The sequence below is a fragment of the Artemia sp. Qi Xiang Cuo genome, chromosome 6 (genome assembly GCF_049724085.1).
Source record: "Artemia sp. Qi Xiang Cuo chromosome 6, ASM4972408v1, whole genome shotgun sequence".
NCBI classification, from domain to species: domain Eukaryota; kingdom Metazoa; phylum Arthropoda; class Branchiopoda; order Anostraca; family Artemiidae; genus Artemia; species Artemia sp. Qi Xiang Cuo.
The window spans coordinates 25,488,436-25,510,914 of NC_142799.1; the positions used below are offsets into that span (position 1 = coordinate 25,488,436).

The window sequence follows — 22,479 nt, forward strand, 5'->3', positions numbered from 1 at the left end:
TATGCTTTATTGCACAACTTTTCATGACCTGGATTTAGGTGCACAAAGCAATTTTGAAGACATTTTTGCATCAGTTGATCAGACAAGGCCGGAATCAGGATTTACGATCGATAGTGTTTTGTTGATGAGGTATGATTTAGAAATTCAATAGTCAAAAACCATGATACACTGTGTACATTTACCATGATCTGGTGTTGGGGGCTAGAAGGCGGTATGCATCGACTGGTTAGGTAAGGCTGGAATCAGGATTTATGATAGAGATCGGTAGAATTTTATTAATAACATATCATTTGGAAGGTCGGTGGTCGGAAACCATAACTCGTTATATACATTTTTCTGGTCCTGGAGTTAGGCACACTATGTAATGTTTAAGTAAGGCGTACAAAGTCATTATTCATCAACTGGTTAGGCCAGGCCATGATCAAGATTTATGTTGGAAATCGTTCGTGTTTTATAGATAACATATTATTTAGAAAGTCGGAGGTCAAAAATCATGATACATTATATATATTTTTCACGACCTGGAGTTAGATGCACTATGTAATGTTAAAGTCATTATTCATCAACTGGTTAGGCCAGGCCATAATCAGGATTTATATTGGAAATCGATCGTCGTGTTTTACAGATAACATATTATTTAGAAAGTCGGTGGTCAAAAATCATGATACATTTTATGTATTTTTCACGACCTGGAGTTAGATGCCCTATGTAATGTTAAAGTCATTATTCATCAACTGCTTAGGCCAGGCCATAATCAGGATTTCCGTTGGAAATCGATCGTGTTTTGTAGATAACATATAATTTAGAAAGTCGGAGATAAAAAATCATGATACATTATATATATTTTTTCACGACCTGGAGTTAGATGCACTATGTAATGTTAAAGTCATTATTCATCAACTGGTTAAGCCAGGCCATAATAAGGATTTCCGTTGGAAATCGATCGTGTTTTGTAGATAATATATGATTTAGAAAGTCGGAGATCAAAAATCATGATACATTATATGTATTTTTTCACGACCTGGAGTTAGATGCACTATGTAATGTTAAAGTCATTATTCATCAACTGCTTAGGCCAGGCCATAATCAGGATTTCCGTTGGAAATCGATCGTGTTTTGTAGATAACATATGATTTAGAAAGTCGGAGATCAAAAATCATGATACATTATATGTATTTTTTCACGACCTGGAGTTAGATGCACTATGTAATGTTAAAGTCATTATTCATCAACTGGTTAGGCCAGGCCATAATCAGAATTTATGTTGGAAATCGATCGTGTTTTACAGATAGCATATTATTTAGAAAGTCGGAGGTCAAAAATCATGATACATTATATGTATTTTTTCACGACCTTGAGTTAGATGCACTATGTAATGTTAAAGTCATTATTCATCAACTGGTTAGGCCAGGCCATAATCAGGATTTCCGTTGGAAATCGATCGTGTTTTGTAGATAACATATGATTTAGAAAGTCGGAGATCAAAAATCATGACACATTATATGTATTTTTTCACGACCTGGAGTTAGATGCACTATGTAATGTTAAAGTCATTATTCATCAACTGGTAAGGCCAGGCCAAAATCAGGATTTATGTTGGAAATTGATCGTGTTTTATAGATAACATATTATTTAGAAAGTCGGAGATCAAAAATCATGACACATTATATGTATTTTTTCACGACCTGGAGTTAGATGCACTATGTAATGTTAAAGTCATTATTCATCAACTGGTAAGGCCAGGCCAAAATCAGGATTTATGTTGGAAATTGATCGTGTTTTATAGATAACATATTATTTAGAAAGTCGGAGGTCAAATATCATGATACATTATATATATATTTCACGACCTGGAGTTAGATGCACTATGTAATGTTAAAGTCATTCATCAACTGGTTAGGCCAGGTCATAATCAGGATTTATGTTGGAAATTGATCGTGTTTTATAGATAACATATTATTTAGAAAGTCGGAGGTCAAAAATCATGATAAATTATATACATATTTCACGACAGGAGTTAGATGCACTATGTAATGTTAAAGTCATTATTCATCAACTGGTTAGGCCAGGCCTTAATCAGGATTTATGTTGGAAATCGATCGTGTTTTATAGATAACATCTTATTTAGAAATTCGGAGGTCAAAAATCATGATACATTATATCTATATATTTCACGACCTGCACTATGTAATGTTAAAGTCATTCATCAACTGGTTAGGCCAGGTCATAATCAGGATTTATGTTGGAAATTGATCGTGTTTTATAGATAACATATTATTTAGAAAGTCGGAGGTCAAAAATCATGATACATTATATATATTTTTCACGACCTGGAGTTTGATGCACTATGTAATGTTAAAGTCATTATTCATCAACTGGATAGGCCAGGCCGTAATCAGGATTTATGTTGGAAATTGATCGTGTTTTATAGATTATTTAGAAATTCGGAGGTCAAAAATCATGATACATTATATATATTTTTCACGACCTGGAGTTAGATGCACTATGTAATGTTAAAGTCATTATTCATCAACTGGTTAGGCCAGGCCGTAATCAGGATTTATGTTGGAAATTGATCGTGTTTTATAGATAACATATTATTTAGAAAGTCAGAGGTCAAAAATCATGATACATTATATATATATTTTTCACGACCTGGAGTTTGATGCACTATGTAATGTTAAAGTCATTATTCATCAACTGGATAGGCCAGGCCGTAATCAGGATTTATGTTGGAAATTGATCGTGTTTTATAGATTATTTAGAAATTCGGAGGTCAAAAATCATGATACATTATATATATTTTTCACGACCTGGAGTTAGATGCACTATGTAATGTTAAAGTCATTATTCATCAACTGGTTAGGCCAGGCCGTAATCAGGATTTATGTTGGAAATTGATCGTGTTTTATAGATAACATATTATTTAGAAAGTCAGAGGTCAAAAATCATGATACATTATATATATATTTTTCACGACCTGGAGTTTGATGCACTATGTAATGTTAAAGTCATTATTCATCAACTGGATAGGCCAGGCCGTAATCAGGATTTATGTTGGAAATTGATCGTGTTTTATAGATTATTTAGAAATTCGGAGGTCAAAAATCATGATACATTATATATATTTTTCACGACCTGGAGTTAGATGCACTATGTAATGTTAAAGTCATTATTCATCAACTGGTTAGGCCAGGCCGTAATCAGGATTTATGTTGGAAATCGATCGTGTTTTATAGATAACATATTATTTAGAAAGTCGGAGGTCAAAAATCACGATACATTATATTTATTTTTCACGGCCTGGAGTTAGATGCACTATGTAATGTTAAAGTCATTATGCATCAATTGGTGAGACAAGGCCCTAAGCAGTAATCAGGTTAAACATCGACATTGTTTTATTGATAACGTATCGTTTATACAGTCGGCGGTGGAAAACCATAATTCTTCATACATGTTTTCACTATCTGGAGTTAGGTGCACTGTGTAATGTTGAAGGTTCTCTTCTTCGATTGCAGAGCTAAAACCTTAATGAGGATCCAGATTCAAAGGGAAAGTCCAGCTTGTATGCAGAGGAGTTAAATATGAAGAAAAAAATCAAGTGACTTTTTAGCTATTAAATTGACCAGAAAGGTCGAGAATGGGAAAAATTTTGCTGTTCTCATAGCTAAAAACTTGTAAAGACGAAATGTTCAAGCTTGCTAGCTGTTACTTAGCTATTTTGGCTATAAATTTAGTAACGATAAATACCACTTAATATAGTCATTATTTTAAAATCCTTAACAGTATGCAACAAACTCTAAGTTCATTATTTCATCGTTTGAAACAGATCTTGGCAGTCTTGGATGCCTTGAATAAAAATCTTTGATGGAGCCATCTGGGGTTTGTGGAATTGTTTCAACACTTGTAGATATGCTTGGGGTACTGGAAGATTTGGTCATCATATCCTTTCTGTCATAACTGCCGGTTCTGAGTCGATACTCGTACGCCAGAGGAATAGATATCAGAAAACATTCTCCAATGATAAGTGAGTTCTCGACGACTAGAATAAAAACAAAAGAACGTTCTGTTTATTGTTCAATTAAAGGGGGGGGGTGGCAGGGAAGAGGGGTGGTGAGGTGGTAAAGGGGTTTAGGTATGGTTGTGATATGGAAAATGATATTGTTGAATGAGCCTGGTTGTTGTTTGGCTGTTTTGTTCCTCTTTTTCATTTTTTTTTCTTTTTTCATTATATATTACTGTCTTAGAGTTTAAGAAACTGGCTAGTTTCTTTTACTGATCACTTGTAAAAATGTCAGTTTTGTTATATGTGCAGCGTTTGTAGACAGTAGAAATCGTTTTTCTGTTTGTGAAAATCAACTATCAACACCAAATCAACTATCAATTTCTATATTGTCCTTGCATGAAATTTGGGGAATTTAGTTTGGTGCATCTTAAAGCACCTCAGTTTCTTAAAAAGTTGTATTATTGGTTTTCATACACCACTAGCCATCGAAAAATTAGAGCTTTATTAAATGATTCTATTTCATGTCCCATTTTTTGGGGTAAACTTGTTAAATATTTGTAATGGAATTGTGGTTAAAACATGATTTGTTTTAATGAAACTTCTTTAATGATGTGATTAAAATAACTTTTTTCTGCGCAAGGAAACTGGCAAGCATGGACAGCTTCTAACCTGAGATAATCCCTCTAAGTTACTTAGGCTGTTCTTATGTTGTAACTATGTCTATGTTCCAAAAGTATACCCTTTCCCATCGTTCATAGAAATCGTTATCCTTATAAGAATTGTGACAGTGAGACCATTGCCCGGGTTACAGTATAGTCAAGCTTGCGGATAAAATCAAATTTAAGCGTGACTACAGCGCCAATATCTCGCTCGATTTATCAAGTTGAACACTGTTCAAATTTAAAACGTAAACTTTGTAATTCACCGACCAGAGGGGAGATTTAAGGCATAACTTTTTGAATTAGAAAAGATTGAAACTCAAAACAGCAGTTGTTCTGTCCGTAAGCTAAATCTGGCAAAAGATTTGAAGACAGCATGAGAAGGTAAAGAGGTGGGGACAAGTCCTGTGCCGGTGCAGTGGGTTTGATCCTAGCTTGGAAAGATCGAACCCGGGAACCCAATTCCCGATTGAACCTGGGAAAAAGACCGAACCCAGCTGTAGCAACACTCTGCAGGGCTGACGCAGGGACCGTAGTAGTGAAGAAGCGTCGTTAATTAGATTACTAAGCGGATGAAAATTACTTTTGATACAATTTTTTCGACTAGTTTGTTGTCACTTCAATTTTCTCCTTGAGTGTTACAGGTGTGACTTTTAAATCAAGGAAACACATAAACATTGCTCATAAATGCAAAAACATATCATGTGTACATATACATGTGTAAAACATATATAATCAAACCTGTCTTGATCAACTTCTGTTAAACTTACGCAAAGGATTATTTATTATAAAGCTTCACTCTGTGATTAGCTAGTATGCGGAGGAATTATCTAGTTGCAGTTCTTCTCAGAGAGTTATCAACAATCTCTTTAAATGGGATTTTCAACCGTTTTATAAAAATAACTTTTTTATTGCTAATACTTATTTCTCTATTGAAGCTTACTTAATTTCAAAACGTGTTATGTCACAGTTATGTTTGTTTTATTTCTGTTTTGGTGAAAAATTATGGATCGAGACTCGGTTACATTGAAAAATTTATTCTGGCTCAATAAAGTTCTTCAGTGCTTCTAATTCACGCAATTCATAGTCTGAATTCAAAATTCTTTTGAATTCTCGGTAGAACTTATTCATCACCCATGGTCTTTACATACTGTCATTTTTAAGTTTCTTTTGCAACACCTGGATAGTTTAATTTTTCAAGGGCAGTAGGGAAGATGAGTAATGTGATCTTTGACCCTTGCCTTCGTTTCAATAAATTAATTTAAAAAACTGTTTCTACAAAATAAGCTTTTCAAAGAAAAGTAAAGAACTCCATTAAACAAAACATGAGCAAAAATAAAATCAAATGATCTACCAAGCGTAAAGCTACAAGAAATCAGCATCGATAAATAAATGAAACCCAAAACAAACAGAAATTACAACAATTAACCGAGTCAAACTCAAAACGAGTTAATTATTGTAATTTATGTTCGTTTTGGGTTTCATTTATTTATCGATGCTGAATTGTGGCATTTTCATGCTTGGTAGATTATTTGATTTCAGTATAGCTCATGTTTTGTGTACTAGATCTCTTTACTTTTCCTTGAAAAAATTGTTATTTGAAAAAAGCTTTTTTAGTTATTTTGTGTTCGTCTTACATTGACCTAGTCTTTTCAGTGAAAAAGAAATTAACAATTTAAATATTTTCGTCGTTTAAAACTTTATAGTTTAGCCTGCTATTTGTATGCTGGAGAAAAATTTTCAGCAATTTTTAACAAGATACACACCTTTAGAAATCTGGACACAAATAGTGTTGTTTAATTTGGTTTCATAACTCCTCTAGTTGACCTGAAATGGAAAACTTGATACCATTAGCAAAAAAATCTGCTTACTTTCTTTGATAGTTTGGATGCACCGACGCTATTTTGATTTGGTTAAATTTTAAGAGCAGAAATGGGAGGGTTTGCGAGGGAGTGAGGGAGTTGATAGAGGATTAGTTGCCCTCAAATCACTTTCGACTATTAAAAAGGGCATCAGCCCTGTCTATTTTCAATCGAATGAGCCCTTTTCTAAGCTTCCACGACAACTCCTTCGATACGAAGTGCCCTGGTCTAAACAACAACAAAAAATAATATATCATACTCGCTTCGATCTTTACTATAAAAATGCCAAGCTTTCCAATCACTGTCGACTATTAAAAAGGGCACTAGGCCTTTCGATTTTCAATCGAATGAGCCCTTTTGGAAACGACAACGCTTTCTATAAACACCTTATATGCCCCCAGGGCATAAATTACAACCCTTACCTTAAGGTCTGTTAGGGTGGTTGTAATCCTCTAAGACCGAATTTCCAGAATTTTCAACTACATTAAACAACATGGCTATCTCAAAATTTTGATTGGATGTTTTTGGGGAAATGGTGGGCGCGAGAGGGATGTTAGTCGCCTTCCAATAACTTTCGTATATAAAAACGGCAAAAGCCCCTCCAATTTCCAATTGAATGAGCGCTTTTCGAAGTTTCTAAGACAACTTCTACCATACGAAGTGCCCTGCTCTAAAGGAAAAAATTAATAAATAATATATTACGTCAACATCATTCTTATATGCCCCCAGGGCATAACTTAAAACCTTTGCCCTGAGGGTTGTGGGGGAGTGTCCTCCTCCTTACTTATTCCCCGTTTCTTGTCTCGGTCTCGAGTGTCCCCGTTCTTTACTTAGGCAGCGCGATCGTCCTGCCTATGATTTATACAACAACTTTCTATATAAACCTTATATGCCCCCAGGGCATAACTTACAACCCTTGCACTAGTTGTCCTCCAATCACTTTCGACTATTAAAAAGGGTACTAGCCCCTCGAATTTTCAGTCGAATGAGCCTGTTTTGAGGTTTCTACGACAACACCTTCTATAAAACCCAATATGCCCCCAGGGCATAACTTAAAACCCTTGCCCTGAGGGTTATGGGGAGTGTCATCCTCAAAAACATATTTTCTATCTGGAGACCAACTACGCTGAGCAAAATGGCATCTCAAAATTTTGATTGGATGTGGTTGGGGGAATGATGGACGTTAGGGGGGCTTGTTGCCCTCCAATCACTTTCGACTATTAAAAAGGGCACTAGAACTCTCAATTTCCAATCGAATGAGCCCCTTTTGAAGTTTCTACAACGACCCCTTTCCTATGAAGTTCCCTGCTGTAAAGAAAAAAATAATAATAAATAGTACATTGTGCCAAGATCGCTTTTATATGCCCTAAGGGCATAACTTAAAACCCTTGCCCCGAGGGTTGTGGGGGAGTATCCTCTTCAAAAATATATTTTCTATCTGGAAATCAACTACGCTGTACAAAATGGCTATCTCAAAATTTTGATTGGATGTGTTTGGGGGAATGATGGGCGTGGGGGGGGGGGGCTATTTGCCCTCCAATCACTTTCGACTATTAAAAACGGCACTATCCCTTTGAATTTCCAATCGAATGAGCCTTTTTTGAAGTTTCTTTAACAACGCCTTCTATAAAAACCTTATATGCCTCCAGGGCATAACTTAAAACCCTTGCCCTGAGGGTTGTGGGGGAGTTTCCTCCTCAAAAACATATTTTATATGTGAAAATCAACTACGCTGAACGAAATGGCTATCTCAAAATTTTGATTGGATGTGTTTGGGGGAATGATGGGCTTGGGGGGAGGGGGCCTAGTTGCCCTCCAATCACTTTTGACCATTAAAAGGGGAACTATCCCTTCGAATTTCCAATGGAATGAGCCTGTTTTGAAGTCTCTACGACAACGCCTTCTATAAAAACCTTGTATGCCTCCAGGGCATAACTTAAAACCCTTGCCCTTAGGGTTGTGGGGGAGTGTCCTCCGCAAAAACATATTTTCTATCTGGAAATCAACTACGCTGAACAAAATGGCTATCTCTAAATTTTTAATCGATGTGCTTGGGGGAATGATGGGCGTGTGCGGGGGGGGGGGGGGCGAGTTGCCCTCCAATCAGTTTCGAATATTGAAACAAACACCAGCACTCTCAGTGTCTAGCCGAATGAGCACCTGTTGAAGTTTCCACAAAGAATCTTTTACAATGAAGTTCCCTGCCTTAAAGGAAAAAAATAATGCATTTTACACTTTACCAAATTAGCCCACAAGTGTCCCAAGGGCCTTACTTAAAACCATTGCCCCGAGGGTTGTGGGGTAGTCTACTCCTCAAATACATAGTTTCTATCAGTAAATAAACTACGCTGAACAAAATGGCTATCTCAAAATTTTGATTGGATGTGTTTGGGGAAATCATGGGCGTGGGGGGGGATAAGTGCCCTTCAATCACTTTCGAATCTTAAAAATCGCACAAGCCCTTTGAATTTCCAGTCGAATGAGCCTGTTCTGAAGTTTCTACAACTACGCTTTCTTTACAAACCGTATTGGCCACCAGGGTATAACTTAAAGCCCTTGCCCTGAGGGTTGTGGGGGAGTGTCCTCCTCAAAAACATATTTTCTATCTGGAAATCAACTACGTTGAACAAAATGGCTATCTCAAAATTTTGATTGGATGTGTTTGGGGGAATGATGGGCGTGGGGGGGGGGGGCTAGTTGCCCTCCCATCACTTTCGAATATTGAAAAGGGTACTAGAACTCTCAATTTCCAATTAAATGAGCCCCTTTTGAAGTTTCTACGACGACCCCTTCAATATGAAGTGCCCTGCTCTAAAGGAAAAAAAAATTTAATAAATAGTACATTGTGCCAACATCGTTCTTATATGCCCTCAAGGCATAACTCAAAACCCTTGCCCCGAGGGTTGTGGGTGAGCGTCCTCCTCAAAAACATATTTTCTATCTGGAAATCAACTACGCTGAACAAAATGGCTATCTCGAAATTTTGATTGGATGTGTTTGGGGAAATGTTCGGCGTTGGGGGGGGGGGGGGGGCTAGTTGCCCTCCAATCAGTTTCGATTATTAAAAAGGGCACTAGCCACTCCAATTTCCAATCGAATGAACCTTTTTCGAAGTTTTTACGACAACTCCTTCAATGCGAAGTGCCCGCCCAGGTGGAGAAAAAAAAAAACACATTGTGCCCACATCGTTCTTTACTTAGGCAGTGCTAGCGCGTTGCCTATGATCTGTTAGCTATAAGTTCTTAAATAATGTCTTAGACAACATCTCCATTTTAAGAGCTGTTAAATAAACAAAGCAGATGAAACATATTACAAAGATCATAAGGTTTTTTCTTATTTTTATTAAAAGTTTATCTGCTCTTAGCAAAGTTTTGCCAGTGTCTATATGATGCGGACAGGAGGGTTTCAGCCCTAGAGAAGATAAGAAACTAAGGGTTTTTTCAATTTTCAGGATTAAAATTTTCAATCCGTAATCCCTCCCATAAAGCTTCTGTAATACTATAAAAGATGCATATAATGACGTAATACGCACAATGATGTATAGTTTTTGGAAGCCCTGTAGAAGACCCAAAATCAGAATTCAGATTTTCAATTCTTGTCATTAATATTTAAAATCTGTAATGCCTTCTCGTAAGGTTCCCGTAATACAGTAAATGACGAATATAATGACGCAATACGTGTAATGACGTAATACTTTTTGGAAGCTCTGTAGAAGACCAAAAATTACGATGCAGATTTTTAATCCACATGATTGAGGCATAAAGCCTTCTCTTAAGGCTCCCGTATTACATTAAATGACGAGAATATTGCCTGCGTGCTCATAAACCGATCGGCAAATGTTTTAGTTGTCTGTTTTAGTCAAGTGGTTTAGTTGCCATTCGCTTTTAAATGGGAAGGTTAAGCAGTTTAGGAAATTATTTATCTTCACTAACGGATGTAAGCAAATGAAAAGCACATTCACAATGTTTTCGGATAGACTTGCGATAGACAGGAAAAAATATTTCCAGAACCATCTGTGGGGGAGGGGGTGCTGTTTATGTAAAAAAAAAATCCATAAAAATGTTATATTATGTCACTTCTAAGATGTTATTATTCATGAAAGAGAATCTCCTCCCCCTCCCCCTTCCCCCTTAGATTTTCTATGACCTGTCTTGTCAATAACCATTTGCGGTAGTTTTGTACAGATCTGTTTCATATATGTTCATAGTGGATGCTATATTAGACACAATTAAAGAATTAATCGGTTTTCAGATTCATCATAACAAATATATAAAATTCTTTGTTCCCATGCTTAACTTAAATAAACAATTGCTACCCAACCCTTTCGATGGTGTAGACCTCTACGAATAAACCTAAACAAATGATAAATATACTTACAGTTCTTATACGCCTTTACAGATAGGTTCGGTAACAGACATGGAAATCCCCCGTATCCAGCTATGATGGCCAACAGTACAGTTTGACTTTTAATCCATATTATCAAAAGTTGGATCATCCGAATTTTTCTCTGAAAAACAGAAGACAAACTTACACTAAGGTCGCACAAATAGGCTACTATGTCACACAAAAACCTACGTCTCTGCGATATACATAAACATGTATCAAGGCACAGTAACAAATTTAGTAGATCACTCAAGGTCGTTTGATACCTTATTAAGTTACCCTATCTCGCCTACTGCAATATTTTTTGTTTGTAAGGCAACACTATTCAGAATTGATTGGACAGTCTTCTCATAACTTGTATAGAGATCCAAAAACGGATCATAAGAAATGATTAAATACGCTACCCCGACATTTTCAGGACCTTAATAATAATTTCAAACGACATTGTATATTGTTCATATAATTTGCCAGTTAGTGTTTTTTTTTTTTTAATTTACCCTTGCCCACAAACTTCGGCCTACCTGCCTATGCTACATCTATATATAAAACGCTCATAATGCATTTATTTAGGACCCCCAATTAAACAGGACACTTCACCTTCGTTGTTAAGCTCCACCAGCCCACCAAGTAGTTATGCTGATCACAAGAGATTTCGAAACTCTTATTCTCGTTTATCAATATTTTCCATACTTAAATGCTGTTTTATGTCTCTTATGTTCCCAAATCAAATTCGTTTCAACCACTTTCACCTTGCAAGTTTTTGTAACGCCGTCGAGCTACCTCATATCCTGTATATTCACAGAACATATATTCACATCTATACACATATATGTTCACATCTGAATTATATTCAATAAAACTGATAAAGGAGACATTCGTTCTACCTTTTTTTTTCGCTTCACATACCAGTATTGTTTTCCTTGCGTTTGATTAACGGATACAGCATAGCAGAAACAGAAAACACAGTTTAAAAACTTTGCGAAAAAAAGATAAAATGAAAATATTAGGTCTCCTGTGGCTTGTTTTATAATTGAGTTATCGATTTTTTTTTCTCTCGTATTTAGTTACAATTACATGCTGTTGTGGCTGTTTTGTTGTGGCCTATATGGGACTTCAGGAATTTTTTCTTTGGACCAACTTCATTTAATTTCTATCTCTAGTTTTTGTCACGATTATCAATATAGCAGTTCACCTCTGAATTTCTCCTGCATTTTTCCAATTAATTCTCAATTTCATAATTATCCTACTACGCATCGTTCAGACTTTTCGTGCGAAATTCGCCCGACATCGAGAGCGAGATTCAGCATCCGTCACACTGGCCCAAAAATCTGGAACTCAATTCCAGCATCAGTTCGAAAATGCAGCAACAAGCAACATTTTCTAAGACTGGTGAAGAAATATCTTATGACATGCTAAGCATTTTGTTCATTAGAGTTTTCTTTTTCGTTGTTGTAAAATTTAGTTAGAAAATGGCTGTGTATTTTCGTTGGCAATATTTTCAGCGCTAAAGTATGCTACCAGGCATGTGCGCTGTTTTGTGACATTTATTTATGTATGTGTTATAAATAAAAATATTCTACTCTACTCTTTGTTTATACAGATGAGCTTTCAGACAAACTGAATAAAATAATTAACATATGCTACTTACCATGTAATCTATTTATTACTTTGCTATTATTTATATTTTATTTTTGTTTTCAGTTTCATGTATTCCACAGTATCATTCATACACAGACACAGCCTTGTGATATGGGCTGGTCTAATAAAAAATAGATACAATATTGTAGTTTGTACGAAATTAATTTTTCTATTTTTTAGCCATGGAGCCAAAGAGGGATAAAATAGGTACTTACACTATATTTGATGTGGGCAAGTCTTTCGGCTGACATTGCGATGATCATGTTTACACCCCACATTGCAAATAAAAATGTGGTGAAGTTTAGTAAATTCAGCCATAAATATGAATCATCTGGTCCCATCTATAAAGAAAAAATGTGTATAAGGAAGCACAAAGTCCTTTTTCGGACCATAGATGTCAGTTATGGAGAGGGTGGGACCACAGATGTCTGTTATGGACAATTATATCTGGACATAAATGTCTATCTAAATGTTTTTGGTCAGCTGGTAGAAAAATGAGTCAATAAAGTGGCAATTGAAAGTTGCCTGGTTTTACCGGGATCTTATTTTTCATGTCGCAACTGCATTGGTTTATCAATTAAAATCAAAGAGCTAATCCGTTGATTGATAACGTTTACTTAAATACTGTATATAGTAGTGCGAGTGTTATTGTAATTGACGTTTCGGATCATTTCGATCTGTTGATATCTATTCCGTCTCTTTTGAACCGGCCAAGATCAGAGCGTTCTAAAGTATCGGAAAATTGTTTTCCTGTTATTAATGTACTGAAGTTAAAAATGAGCTTGGAGGAAAAAATTGTGATTTTTTATATAGTAACGATATGGATGTGAATGATAAATTTACACTTTGGTATTCGATGATTAAGGATACAGTAGTTGCTTGTAGTCAAGTTAGGAAGAAACGTAAGTATTTTGATTGGCAGAAGAAGCCTTGGGGTACGAAGAGTATTCAAGCTTGTCGAGCTAGGCGACAGCAACTGTATAAAAAGTCCGCATTAAGTAATAGTATTAGCGATGTAAATATTTATAAAGCGTATTGTAATAAGTTGAATAGTATGCTTCGTAAAGCTAAGTTAGATTGCCTGAGTGATAGATTTAAAAATGCGGAGGGTAACCCGAGAAAGACTTGGAATGTTATAAATTCTGTTATTAAACCGAATAAGCCTGAAATTGTTAGTAGTCTTGTTGATGGTGAAAATATTCGCCGAAATACTGAACGTATGTGTGAGCACTTTTCTAGTGTAGGGGGCCGGTTAGCGTCGTCTGTTCAGCAGCATGCAAGTGATGGTGATTTTACTCAGTTTTTGCCTGAAAGTAGTGACGTTTCTATGTACTTGCGACCGGTTACTGAAAAAGAATTGTCTGATGTGGTAAAAGGTATGCGAAACTGTGCATCCGGGTCAGACTTTATTACAACAAAGGTTTTTAAGTCAATTTTTCTGTGATATCGCAACAAATTTTGTACCTGGTTAATGCTAGTTTTAAATGTGGTATATATCCGGAGTGTCTTAAAAGTGCCAGAGTAATACCTTTATTTAAAGGGGGTGATAGGAAAAATGTGAATCATTATCGACCGATATCCCTCCTTTCTGTTATTTCTAGGCTAGTAGTAAAACCTATTAATTCTAGAGTATCTGAGTTTTTGGAGAATATTTCCTTTTTCCATTCTAATCAGTTCGTTTTTCGTAAGGGGATGTCTACCGAACAGGCAGTTTTATTTTTGACGACGTTTTTGCATGATGCTTTGGACCAAGGGTTTAAGGTGGCGTCTATTTTTTTAGATATTGTTAAAGCGTTCGATTCAGTTGACCATGAAATTTTAATTATGAAGCTAGAAAATTGTGGAATTAGAGGAAATGCGTTGAAGTTATTTGAAACTTTTTTGAGAGGTAGGACCCAGTGCGTTGAAATTTCTAATGTGAGGTCTGGTGAAAGAATGGTTGATTATGGTGTTCCTCAGGGTTCTGTTTTAGGTCTGCTTTTATTCTTGGTTTATATCAATGACTTACGATTTTCTGTTTTGGATTTATTAGACAGTGCACATTCCAATTGTAGGGTGATTATTCCTAGTTTTGCAGATGATACTCATTTTACTGCTACAGCAAAGACTGAATCTGATTTAATAGAAATAATTAGAAGAGGTATGTCAGGCATAAATAAGTAGATGAGAGTGAATAGGCTTTTGTTAAACCATAGTAAATCAGGTTTTATTATATATGGTAGATCATCAAATGTTTACCCATGGGTTGTGGATTTGAAAATAGAGAATTATGTAATTAAGTGTACAAATACTATACAATACCTTGGTGTTATTGTGGATGAATGCCTTAGTTTTAAAAATCATGTTTCTTTTATTAGTAGTAAGATTGCAAGAAATGTTGGAATGATAAGAAAGTTAAAAAATATTTTCCAATATTCTGTTTTGAGATTGATTTATTTTTCGTTAGTTCAACCGTATTTAGTATATTGTGTGAGTATATGATCTAGCACATTTTCAGTGCATTTGCAGCAGTTACGTGTGATACAAAATATGGCACTGCGAGTGTTGTCAGGAGATAATTTGAGAACGTTGGTTAGATCCTAATATGTACAGTTAAATATTATCCCTGTGTCAGGTCTTGGAAAATTTTACCATGGGTTATTTATGTTTAAGTATTTTTCTAATTTGGTTCCCAAGTGTTTTTTAAATTCTTTAAATTTATTTATTTCTGGTGATGATGTACATAATTATCCTACTCGTCATGCTAGAGATATATGGACACCTCAAGTTACTAGTACTAGATTGCTATTTTCAATACGTCATGTGGGGCCAGTTGTCTGGAATAATTTGCCTGTTTCTTTAAAAAGGTCAGCGAATCTATGTGAATTCCGTCGGGACCTTAAAACCCTTTCTCTCCATAGGTATGAATTTGTATGAATTTGTTTAAAGGGTGGTATAGTTGAGTCACTCTCAGGTTTGCCCGGAACCCGTTTTCCCGTTTTTCCTATATATTTTTATTTTTTTTTTGTTTCGTTTATTTATTATATATGGGATGGCGGCGGGAAGTTTTGGAGTATGTGAAGTATTGATTTTTGGTTATTGCGACCAGGAGCCGAGTGAGTGTAGGATTTTCATTTTTTCTTCTTTTTTTCTATCTTGCCTCTTTTTCTCTTTTTTTTTATCTTCTTTCTCTTTATTATGTTATTATAAGTGTTAATTTTAAGAGGGTAAATACTTCCGAACAAGCGTTAGCTTATGGAAGGTCATTTGTTTTTTTGCGTTGTCATGTTTTTGGAATAAACCCTTATCTTATCTTAAATAAAGTGGCAATAGAAAGTTGCCTGGTTTTACCGGGATCTTATTTTTCATGTCGCAACTGCATTGGTTTATCAATTAAAATCAAAGAGGCCATATTCGTTATGGGCAAAAAAAGCATGGGTAAAAGTGATTAACTGTCTGGGGAAATACATTGGCTCTCTGCTTATATGCAATTTGGCTAATCGTGCCTTTGGTTGTGGCAAACCTCTTGTGGAATATCATACATAATAAACACACTTACATAACACTTAAAATACCCGGAAGAAATAAATAAAAGCGGAATATCAGTTAATATAGTATCAATTCATTATGTTCATTTATACATAATTTTTCAAATCCCTTTTTTATATGTGTAACACTGATGTATCTCTCTTTTTTGCCAGGTGTGATCGTATCAGACCAGCGGTTGTAGAACATTGAAAGAGGACTTACTTGAAGGGAAATCGTAATATTTAATGCCGTTTTAAGTAACAGAGGAGATGGTGCCACAGCAATAGAGGCTTTGACTGCCCTCTTCATCTTGATCAACAAGGAAAATCGATTTTTGCATGGTCGATTTTTTGCAATCGATGTTTGCATCGATTGTATACATCCCCTTACTTATTTCTTTTTTTTGCCTGGACTAGCAGACTTCTGCAAGATGGCAGAGATATGTTTAAGGATTAAGTTAACTGCTATTGCGCATTTCTGCTTAACTCTTCTAGTTCTATCTAAACAACTCCATCGTGAAATATCACATGACACCAAAGATGACACTATTTGGCACCATTTCCAAAGCGGTAAGGCTGGGAAGCTTAAGAAAGGGTACCATATCAATGTCCATGGCTGAAAATCCTCAACTTGATGTTTAAAATCCTCCTTCTTGTATAATCTCCCTCCTAGCTCCCTTAGTAAGTGAAAACACGAGACAAGTTAAAACATAACTGCCCAATAGAATGAATTTTGTTCTTTTATTTTCGTTTTTATGGAAGTAATTGAATTTTCTATGTTCAAGTTCTAAGATACTAGTGTAAAATACCCCTCGGTATGTCATTATCATTTAAGTTAAACATCCCGTGGGAATGTTTAAGCGAAGTAGGAAGTAAGAACTATTTCCAATGCTGTATTTCAGCAAAAACTAATGTTGACTACTTTACTTTCATCACCTAAGTTAGACAAGGATATTTTTAAGGTTTATTTATTTCTCGTCTTTTTTATAAGTCGAAAGTGATTGGAGACCTACCAGCCGCAAGGTAGTTTACCTCTGTATCTCGAAGTTTTTTTAATTTTTAGTTTATGAGTGTAAATGAATAATTAAAACGAAATTTTGCATTAAAATTTTTTTTTTTTTTGCTAAATGGTTTTCTCGAAAGTTGTTTAATTTTATGTACTAACGTTTTTATTAGTAGTAAATATACGTAACTTACGAATTAATTTACGTAACGAAATTCTATATTCGTACATTTTTATTACGTATATTAGGGGGTTTGCCCCCCTAGTCAATACCTAACTCTTTACGCTAAAGTTCGAATTTTGTTCCAATTTTTTAAAAATGACCCCTTAATCACAAAGGCTGTTAATTAAAATAAATAGCTCTCGTGAAAGTACTAAAAAAACTTTAGCGTCAAGACCGAGGTATTTACTAGGGGACGAATCCAATCATATACGTAATAATTTTTGTTTGTTTTAAGTTGTTGTTAAGATGTTGCTCCTTACTTTCATTTGAAAAAATTGTTTTTTTTATTTAATTTCGGATTTTTTTTTAAATAATGCTGAGAAATCCGTTGCCCCCTCCATAGCAATGTCCCTTCCCCTATGAAAACTTCCTCCATGGAAAGATCCTCCCATGTAACCCTCGACCAATCCACCCACCACTACCAGAAAAAATCCCCCTTGAAAACGTCTGTATACTTCCCAATAACCAATACTCAATGTAAATATTGGGAAAAGTCCATAACTTACAGCCCTTCCCCCAGGGACTTTGGGGGATTAAGGTATCCTCAAAGACATAGTTATTAGATTTGTCGACTATGCTGAACAAAATGACTATCTCAAACTTTTGATCGGGTGACTTTAGGAAAAAATAAGCGTTGGAGGGGGCCTAGTTGCCCTCCGTTTGTTTTGGTCACTTATAAAGGGCACTAGAACTTTTAATTTCCGATCGAATAAGCTCTCCCACGATATTCTAGGACCACTGGGTCGATACGATCACCCCTGGGGAAAAGAAGAAAAAACAAACAAACACGCATCCGTGATCCCTCTTCTGGCAAAAATACAAAATTCCACATTTTTGCAGACATGAGCTTGAAACCTCTACAATGGGGTTCTCTAATACGCTGAATCTGATGGTGTGATTTTCATTAAGGTTCTATGATTTTTAGGGGGTATTTTTCCCTTTTTCAAAAATCAGGCATATTTTCTCAGGCGTGTAACTTTTAATGGGTAGAACTAAACTTGAAGAAAGTTATATATTTGAAATCAGCATCAAAATTTTATTCTTTTGATGTATCTATTGGTATCGAAACTCCGTGTTTTAGAGTTTTGGTTACCACTGAGCCGGGTCGCTCCTTACTTACAGTTCGTTATCACGAACTATTTAATAAGAGGCTTGTCCAAGCGGAGATTGGAAGTCCTAATGCCTTTTATAAGCAAAAAAAGAGACTATACCGCAACAAAGGGGTGTTTGTGTTGCAGAACAACAATTTTGGCCCGATGTGGACAAAACTGTGACACTCAAGTCTTAAATAAAAATATTTTAAGGCGCAGATTTTCCGTTTTTAATAGGAAGTCTTTTGGATAAATATGACATATGCAAAGGGTGGGATGGGTATGAATAACCCCATACCTACGTTCATTCTGATGGACAGTTTTGACTAAGCCAACAATGTGGGTACTGCGGGGCAACAGATCCTCTGTCATTGCATAGTTGTTTTTAAGTGTGTCTAAATTCCTTCGAATACCTGCACAGAAGGAAGAGGGATGGGGGCTAGGGAGTCATCCCATAAAAATTCTTTTTCGAGAAGCTTTGTTAATGAAAATGATGACTAAATCCATTTGCAATATTTTATACCCCAGACCAAGATAGTGTCTGTAGGGGTGTACGTTTTCAGGGATGATTATCATTCTTGAAGTATTTATTAAAAGGTTATTAAAACTGAATGATAACAAAAGGGTGAATGGATAATGATTGATGGTATCCTTCCTCACGCTTAAGTGAACCCAGAATCAAATATTTCGTAAAACTTTAAGTTGTAAGCGACCCTCGTCAATAGAGACCAAAACACTAAAAAATGAATTCCGATTACAAGTAGACGAAAAGAATCTGCTACTTAAACATCAAGTATGCCACTAATTTTAAATTTACTCATCAAAAGTTATTAGTAAAAGAAAATTTCCATAGAATTAGAGAATGACAGTGGCTACAGTGATGACAGTGATCAAATATGGCTCTGAAGCATGGGCGCTCCGAAAAGTGGATGATGATTTGCTATAAGTTTTCCAGAGAAATTGCTTAAGGATTATTCTGGATACCCGGTTGACTGACCGTATTTCAAACAATAGGCTGTACGAAAACTGTGGTTCAATACCGCTCTCTGGGGTTATAATGAAAGAAAGGTTGAGGTGGCTAGGACGCGTTGTTCGGATGAAGGATGACAGATTGCCGAAGATTTTCTTTTCGGCCAACCGTCTAGGGCTAAACGGAAAGCAGGTCGTCCTCGTCTGGGGCGGGAGGACACCATAAAAAAGATTTAAAGGAAATGGGAACTTTATGGGAGGGTGTAAAAAGGGAGGCTTTGAATAGATTGGGATGGAGTAGGAGCGTGCGTAGCTGTGTTGGACTCAGGCGGCTTGGTGCTGCGGTGCGTTTTTAGTAGTAATAGTACTCAGCATGTAATATATAAAGTGATTTTTACGCTTTAGTCAAATGTTCCTCAGTTTACTTTATACACTGCTTTGGTAAAATTAGATTAAGATAAGTTCTGGCGGATAACTATAAGTTTACGCGTATGCAAACAAGACTGAAAGGATGGAAGTAGTTTGCTGCAAATTCCTTGCAAATTTACTGGACAAAATTTCTAATAGAAAAAGGGCATAACTGCATATACGTTCTCTATGCTTGTCCTATTTGTGGTGACCGTACTGGCGGTCTTTACCATTCTCTATGAACTTTTCAAAAGCTCTGTTCTTTACGAAGAAATTTATTGAAGCATAAAACATTTTGGCTTCCAAATGTTTCAAACTATAAAAATCGCCGTGCAATTAGAAAGATAAGTGTATTTTTCAGTAAAGTGTTAACTCTAAAGAAAAGTATAAATATAGCCCCCTTTTATTTATACTTCAAGCTCATTGCCTTCTCATGTTTCGTATTTGTTTTATGGCAGATTGGTTTCCAGTATACTTATTTATATACTTAACTACTACATTCTCTTTCCGTCTTTTTATTATGTTTCAAACTATTAATTTGTAGAAGATCAAAATACATACATATCCAACTGTATAAAGACCACTCTGCTCAAGGACGTGTCCGGCAAAAACAATCAAGAACTGCGTTAATGGAACTTGGTAGACAAGGGCTCGCACTATCCTCATTGTTCTCCTATAATTAGAAATTTAGAGCTGAAATCATGTTCAATAAAGCGATGCTATTATTCTTATTTAAATGGTAAAAATGACAGAAGATACATTGCAACGAAAACAAAAACAACAACAAAAAAACTAAGAAAAAACAAAATACTTACTTTCTATGATTTGTATAGGTGTTACCCATGTTTTGTATATGTTCACTCGTTTTCCTTCATTTCTATGTTTTCAAGGTCCCTTGAATGGGAAGGTCCCTTATATATATATATATATATATATATATATATATATATATATATATATATATATATATATATATATATATATATATATATATATATATATATATATATATATATATATATATATATATATATATATATATATATATATATATATATATATATATATATATATATATATATATATATATATATATATATATATATATATTTAGATATATATATATATATACTGTTGTATTTTATTTGTTTTATCTTTTAACGTGTTATGATCCATTTATTTATTAATACACTTTTTAACGAATTTGATGAAATGACAGTTTTAAATAAAGATTAATGAAGGATTTATTCATTCTGAAAATTTAATTTTGAACTCTCTTAGCATTTTCAAGTGTGGCCGGTTTGTCAAGCTTTGACATGTTTTGTATATGCTCACTCGTTTTCCTTCATTTTAATGTTTTCAAGGTCCCTTTTAATTCATATATATATATATATATATATATATATATATATATATATATATATATATATATATATATATATATATATATATATATATATATATATATATATATATATATATATATATATATATATATATATATATATATATATATATATATATATATATATATATATATATATATATATATATATATATATATATATATATATATATATATATATATATATATATATATATATATATAAAAGAGGAAATTGCAAAGTGTACGAATCAAAACAGCGTTGAGTAAAGAATTGCCAGAGTTAAAAGTGCATAGAGACTAATAAAATCTTAAAATGAGATAACATGTGTTAATGAATACACTGTATATTGGTATAAATTGCCAGGCGATACTTTGACAATTCTTTACTCAACGCTGTTTTGATTCGTACACTTTGCAATTTCCTCTTTTATTTCTTTATTAATAAGGTGTTTTTTTTTCGTGTTTTCATTTTTATTTTTTTTTCTAGTTTTTAAATAAAGGTACCTATAAATAGTAACGCCTTGTTTTTTTTTCAGGAAGGAGGTAGTTTTAAAAATCCTTTCACAGACGTTATCCACAATTTGTTCTGAAAAAGAAGTGTTGTGATTATTAAGGGCAGTGTTGACAAAATCGAGAGTTCATAGAAGTTTGGAGACCGCCTCTCCCCCAGCATAAATCCTCTACAGGAGATGCATTTTGCTTAGAAAATTTTGTGTCCAATGATAATTTTGATGTGTAATGCTAGGAGGTGCCTTTTTTATTCTCAAGTACAAATGTGAAATCTTACAAGAAAGGCTTTCTTACTTTTTGACCACTCAAAGCCCGTGCAATTCCAAGCTATCCTTGCGTTCCACGGCCCAAGACCCGAGAGTACTATATAGAACGAAATAAACTGAACTAATTTACAGCTTGCTTAGTCTACTACAAAAAACTGCATAACCGCATATGGAGGTATCAGTGTTACAACAGTAGCTAGCAACCTAGTAAGAAACGATGACGTCCTGCAGGACAAGTAAGGAGCGACGCAGCTCAATAATATCCGAAACTCATTAAGCGGACTGTTTTCAAATTGTCTTGTTGTGATTCAAAACAATGGTTTATTATACTTAGCCTGTCAACGATTTTCTTTGTTGTCTTTGTTTTTCATTTGTGTGTGTTTGTTTTTGTAGCTTTTTGATTTTTGTTTATCTTTTTATGAAATCAAGGAAGCTTAGTGGGCAAGTTCGTTTATAGGTATCATTAACAAAACATTGAATATTTTTTCAACTATCAAATTTAGAGTATTAGAGAAACATGTTTTAGTCTTTTTATATTTTATATATCTATATATATTTTATAGTCTAT

The 22,479-nt window shown here is 34.7% G+C and overlaps 1 protein-coding gene and 1 long non-coding RNA gene across 2 annotated transcripts in view; one reads left to right on the top strand and one right to left on the bottom strand.

Annotated features, from left to right (window-relative positions):
• LOC148951035 (uncharacterized) lies at positions 1-22,339 on the top strand. The gene is made up of 2 exons (XR_016141864.1): positions 1-129; positions 21,672-22,339. It is a non-coding gene; the product is annotated as an uncharacterized LOC148951035 (long non-coding RNA).
• The window catches only part of LOC148951036 (organic solute transporter subunit alpha-like), a 31,301-nt gene continuing 12,569 nt past the window's right edge, over positions 3,748-22,479 (bottom strand). The window contains exons 2-5 of the mRNA XM_089090110.1: positions 20,310-20,421; positions 12,764-12,889; positions 10,905-11,034; positions 3,748-4,042 (exon numbers count right to left, since the gene is read on the bottom strand). Coding sequence (XP_088946236.1) covers positions 3,780-4,042; positions 10,905-11,034; positions 12,764-12,889; positions 20,310-20,421 — 631 coding nt within the window. The 3' untranslated portion in view covers positions 3,748-3,779. The remainder of the gene's footprint in view (positions 4,043-10,904; positions 11,035-12,763; positions 12,890-20,309; positions 20,422-22,479) is intronic.